Raw genomic sequence first — 6,000 nt, 5'->3', positions numbered from 1 at the left:
ACTCTTTGAAATAACAAAGAATTTTTAAAACGCTTCAATTTCCATACCATACATACCCGTTCTATATTCTTTGATCTAACAAGGATAATTCATAAAAAGGTCACCATCATATACCACACCGTGGCTTACAAATCTCTAGTCTCTAATTGAAAGCTTTGCCTCTACAATATGAAAGCCTGTAACACTATCCATTCAGAAACCAGAGGTCATTCACTCGTTAGAACCTTTTGTTTCACGCTTTATTACAAACTGCTACCCCCATTATTAATAACGTCACTTTTGACACAAATCCTGTAATATTAGACATGCGATACAAGTATTTCATTAGAGGCAATGGCTAATCTCGTCTCACCTGTCTCTTTTATTGCCGTAACGCACGTGCGTTGCTAGAATTGCTTCTATTGTTCTATGCTCTCTTCATTTACAACATTTATTGTAAGTCAAATAAATAGTAAAATACTATTTACATACTTTTACTGATAATTTTAAGGTCTAAAATACAATGGAAGCGATAGAAGATACGATTTTACGTAGCAAAGTCGGCCATGTTATTATTCCGTTTTGGCGGGCTCGAGTGACTGAACAAAGGCGATGTTGCCATGCGGAATAAACTGTTATACGTTATGAGAGATTATAGGGTAATCTGGGAATATTGAAGACAATAAAATGAGCTTATAAGCTGAGGGGTCGTATGAAGGTAAACGTTTTGCGATCGGCATTGTTGCCATATAAACAAAGGGCATCGATCATTATGTTATGATATCTTTGCTTTTCTTTTTAAGATTGACTCAACTTCGAAGACATTAATCTCCTAAAGGTGGCACAATAAAACAAAAGTATAAAACTCGTTAATTTTTATTAATTTTATAAATCGAAATTCATTACACCTCATTTCTCGTATAATTACAAATTCCTTTTCGTTATTAATACTATTATTTATAATTAATATAACTTCTCTAAGCCTAGCTAAAATAATTACATCGGCCTAATTTCAAAACATATTTATAAATTAAGTTACAAAAAACATTAATTTACTCTTTAAATAATTTGTTAACTGACAAATTGCTTAAAGACTTATTGCTATGTTGATAAGACGCCGTTGCGTGTCTACTGTGTTGCCATCTCGCATTACATATGTATATACTAGTAAAATATTTACAATGGAATAAAATGTTTAACTAAATCGATCGCGTCGTGTAATTTTAAGTACAAAAACAGTTTTTAATTCCCCGTCTGTAGTAGCGTGAATCGTTATAATTCGTGAAGGGCGCGAGGGTTGTTCGCACAATCGGTACCCAATTAGGAGCTCGTAGTCAATCACCCATCACTCGTGTTAGTCGATTGCTTGACTCAACACACCCTTCGCAAGATGATAAAAATACTTGTTTGCACCGAAGGTTTTTTTTTAATTATTATGTTCTTTATTAATTTTGAATTTGACTCGATAAAAACATAAGTGTCTAATTTAAAATTATTTTTTCTTAATATGAAAAGTTTTTAGAATTTCACACACAATAGAACAGAAGTTTGCTGAAATTTACTAATTTATACATTTTGATTTATTAAAAACAATAGTTATTGGTATTAAATGTTTTCAAATTCAAAACCAAAGAAACTCTTAAATTTTCAGATATCCAAAGAATACAGCTACAATAAACAAACTTTATTGTTTTAATCATATATTTTATTAGAATTCAGTTCAATATTATGAATAATACTACCATGTATTAATAATTCCACTGGAAAATAATTACCTACATATGTGCCTTTGAGTGGCGTCTATTCAAATCGTTATTTACACATTACTATCTACACACGCACAAAACACTGACCGCTTTAACCGTAAATTATACTATACACACAACAATTAACTACAGTAGTATCAGTTATTTACAACAGCTCGGAGTTAGATGAGAGAAGCAGTGGATCAATCTGTGGAATGTGTTGAAAGATACATACTATGAAAGTGAATCAGAATCGGCAGAAATTCTCTAAAATCATTTTCTTTATGTTAACAAAAAATTTAAGTCAAATCCTTTGTGGTGCTTATCTATTAACTGAATATTTACATAACCTTCTCGGGTATCGCTAAGCATTAATACAATGTTCGTTCACTTTTACACTTCACTTTCACTCGGTCCGTCCGTCATTAGGGTAGTGCTCCGCCCACCGCTTTACCAGTGACAATGTTCCTTTCGAAGTTTTAGCCGGTAAAAAAAAACTTTATTACTGGCCACACACGATCTGTCAAATAAGCTGTCACAAAATCTAAACTATATTTTGAAAATGTCAAACAGAAATGTCAAAATGTACAATAAAATGGCCTAATATCTTATAGGTATTCTAAATGTCACTGTAAGCTACAGTACAAAAAAAGAAAAAAGAATATGCAAACAAACTACTGTCACAAAATTCAAATATAAAAAAAACTATTAAACTAATCAAAATACATCTCCTCTTTGAACATTGTCTCGTGGTAAAGCTGTGGGAACTTCTACCAGGCCCGGCCCTGGAGCGGGAGGTAGCCCGAGCATTGCTGCTGGTAGGCGGTCGGCTGGCGGTAGCTGGAGACCAGGGGGTTGCTGCAGGCCGCCTGCGAGGGCTGCGGGGCGGAGTACCCGGACGTGGGGGTGGCGCAGTGGCTGTGCGCGGGTGATGACGACTCGCCCGACCCGCAAGGCTTGCCGTCCTTCACTAGCACTGGCACGGCTACCCGGCGTGGTGATGATGCGGACTGATGGAGAAAAGTGTTTTTAAGTTTTGATGATTAAATGAAACCTATATATAAAATATAATTTATAAAACTGTTAATGTTGCCACATTAAAAAATAGCTAATAGAATTTTATTTCATGCTATTTTTTTTAATAAATCTGGTATACATTTTGAAAATCTCGATTATATACATAAATAAAGTGTTGAAATATTCTTACTAATTATTTTTTGTAATTTGTAGACTGTTTTCTCTACACAAAATTTTAAAGCACAATTATCCAACAAAATAATATTCAATGGTAAGTATAGCATTTGACAATAAGTTATTTAATTCCTACACCAATACTTAACCCAAAGTTTAAAAGTTACAGCTAAAATCAGATCTATCTGCCCCTCATTAAGCATCGCAAAACACTACGGCGCCGGGGGTCCCCCGTCCCCGGGCCTCCCCCGACCTCGGGGATCCCCCTCACGTAACATCAAGTCACATGCATTTCGCAAATTGAGCCAATCTACCCTGGCAACCCCTACACCAACACTTAATTCGTGCTTGCAACGACTTTACGTTATTTGATTTTATTAATAAAATAATTATAATCAACATTCATATTGAAATTTGGTACATAGTATGTTGGGATTTCAATTGAGACGATTTTAGAATGGATTATATGTAGTCTAAATATATTTGGTTTGATTTTAATACATCTACAACCCATTTCTTTTTTTTTTAATATAGGTATTAAATATTTTAAAATTTTAATGAATCTATAAGCTTAAATATAAACAGAATTTTCATCAATTATTTAGTCGATATTTTCACATTAATCTTGATGTGTTCTGAGAAGTACACAGAGTAGGTATAGGGTATTAATTATTAGTTACTTAAGTATAACTAAGTTGTTTATTGGAAAACAGTTCAAAAACATCTAGCCCCAAATTCTCAACCCACACAACCAAACCACTAATTTAAAACTAAAGAAAAAAAAACGCATTTTTTAAACTGAATCGTCCGGCAGCATGCGGGCCGCGCGGGAGATCGCTATCAAGTGCCGAGTGCGGCATTCTGCGCCGTCAACGATTTTAAACGTCTTACATATTCATTTAATACCCTATACCTGATTCATTTGAGATTGAGATTGAGTGATAGTCATCAGAAACGCTTTGTTTAGTTCTAATAGCTGACTTGGTTGGTGGAAGGATTATTCCGTCCTTATGAACGTTGGATTTATATATTTTAGGTGTTATTTTGAGATTTTTTCATAGGCTTAATATTACACAGGGTACGCAGAGGGAATCTAGTGTTAATAGACTCCGTTCACAGCGATATTGTATGCTAACTGGCAAAACTCGGAGCGAGCCACCTAAGAAATGAAAATAATTAATTTCACCGAGTGGAAATCGAATCCATAACTATTGGGTTTACAGTCATACATAAAGCGATGCGCCACGACGCGACGTTCTCTTAATTTAGAGGATTAGGTACTTAAAATTGCTACTAAATGTACTAGCTTTTCCTGTGGTTTCGGCCGCTTGTTCAAATACGGCATATTCTACATGGCTGAGATTACTTTGACCTGATTTTTGACATAGTGAGTAATATCTAAACAACTAACGTAATTTAATAAAACCTATTAAATCCTCAAAAAAGACTTGTTTTTGATCAATTCGAACCAGTACCCACCTCATTGAGATTAGCGTGTAACTCAACTAAGCGATAGCTACATTTAGGTATATATAGCCGTGACGAAATTTTGAAAACTAAAAAACATTTATTTTCAGCAAAAATAATAACTTTATTGAAATTTTCCAATGGTACGTAGGTACGTATGCAATTTTTCAATATGAACGAATAAATTTGTAGAGTAATAACTTTTTTCAAGCTTCGCGGCTTATCCTGCATACCTATGGGGCAGTGAGGACCTAGTGGTGGTGGTGAAAGTGTAGAGTGTCTTCTACACTTTCAGAACTTTGGGTTCTTTTACTTCGTTAATATACACAAAAAGCTACGTATTTAGGTATGTTGTCCAATTTGATAAACGTCCATGTTAGGCATTTATTAAGGGTTAATTGGCGTTAAATCAATATTTTTTTGAATTAAATTGCACATATTATGTAAATTACCTGATTGTGTTGATTCTGTTCAGCCATGGCTTTCTCCTTGGCCTGTCTCTTACATTTGTAGCGATGGTTTTGAAACCATATTTTGACCTGAAACAAAGATATATTTAATTTGTACTCGTATATGAATATAGATACATTTTATGAGTGTCTTAAGGATGGGCGTATTAAAACGCCCATAGGGGATTTGGTGGGCCGTCCCAGAATAGTCTAATGCCCATCACAGAAATTTTAGCAACAAAAAATTCACTCTGAAAATTAAAAAAAAACCTCGAACGGATTTTTCAAAAGTCCAGATCCGCATGGAAAATATATCTACGCCTATGATTTGAAGAGTGAATCTAGTAATTAATTTATTCAAAAATATTACGTTTCGACTATGGATTCTAACAGCGCGCCGCACTTTAACCGGATCGAGGATATGAAAATATTTTAGATACAAATAAGCATTAGACCAAATGGAATTCAATTACATAAGTATAGCCCGTAAATAGCTATTTACCATAAACATCTAAATATAAAAAAAATTAAACACTATAAATACAGTTTTACTGACACTAAAACGGGCACGACAACTACTTAATTTTCACCATACAACATTACAGTAAACGTCGTCCATGAAAAAAGAAAACTAAAAAACCTTGAAGTAAAATTGAACGCTCTCAAAGCGCGAGCACCAACACTCGAGGGCTAAAGAAGATGGCGCTGGATGGCGTCGCAAACACATTACTCTGTGAATGGGGACCGTCCACGTCCGCGGCGGTCTGATACACTCTTGTGAGGCCACAGCTAGGCAAGTGATTCTGATCATTTACTAAATACTTGTAATGATAGCGAAGAGGGTATATTTTGTTTATATCTAAGCAATAGTTTTCGGGATGGACAGAGACATTTCGGTCGCTATTGTGCTCTGGAAGAGTTTTTCCTTTAATTTTGTTTAGATATCTTTGCGGAACACACCTTTGAGTAACTACAAGCGGAAAACACCTTATTTTATAAATATGTATCTATTATTTTTAAATCTTTGAACTTATTATAATCTAAAATAACGTTTCGGTTCTTATAGGTACCTATTTAGTAGAACGAACGTTGTCAATGAGAACAAGATCACATCGAGACTTACAGAGCATCGCTACACGTTCGCAATCCACATTAACCCCATCTCCATT

The 6,000-nt window shown here is 34.6% G+C and overlaps 1 protein-coding gene across 2 annotated transcripts in view; it reads right to left on the bottom strand.

Annotated features, from left to right (window-relative positions):
- Window positions 1-839: 839 nt before the first annotated feature.
- The window catches only part of LOC146537056 (homeobox protein Nkx-2.4-like), a 36,702-nt gene continuing 31,541 nt past the window's right edge, over window positions 840-6,000 (bottom strand). For both annotated transcript variants that reach the window (XM_085189572.1, XM_085189573.1), the window contains exons 5-6: window positions 4,835-4,921; window positions 840-2,734 (exon numbers count right to left, since the gene is read on the bottom strand). In XM_085189572.1, the coding sequence (XP_085045698.1) occupies window positions 2,495-2,734; window positions 4,835-4,921 (327 nt within the window). In that variant the 3' untranslated portion in view covers window positions 840-2,494. The remainder of the gene's footprint in view (window positions 2,735-4,834; window positions 4,922-6,000) is intronic.

This window comes from Heliconius melpomene, chromosome 8 (genome assembly GCF_056956725.1).
Source record: "Heliconius melpomene rosina isolate 202511_hmr_F chromosome 8, ASM5695672v1, whole genome shotgun sequence".
Classification (NCBI taxonomy): Eukaryota; Metazoa; Arthropoda; class Insecta; order Lepidoptera; family Nymphalidae; genus Heliconius; species Heliconius melpomene.
This window is presented reverse-complemented; position numbering and strand designations above follow the sequence as displayed.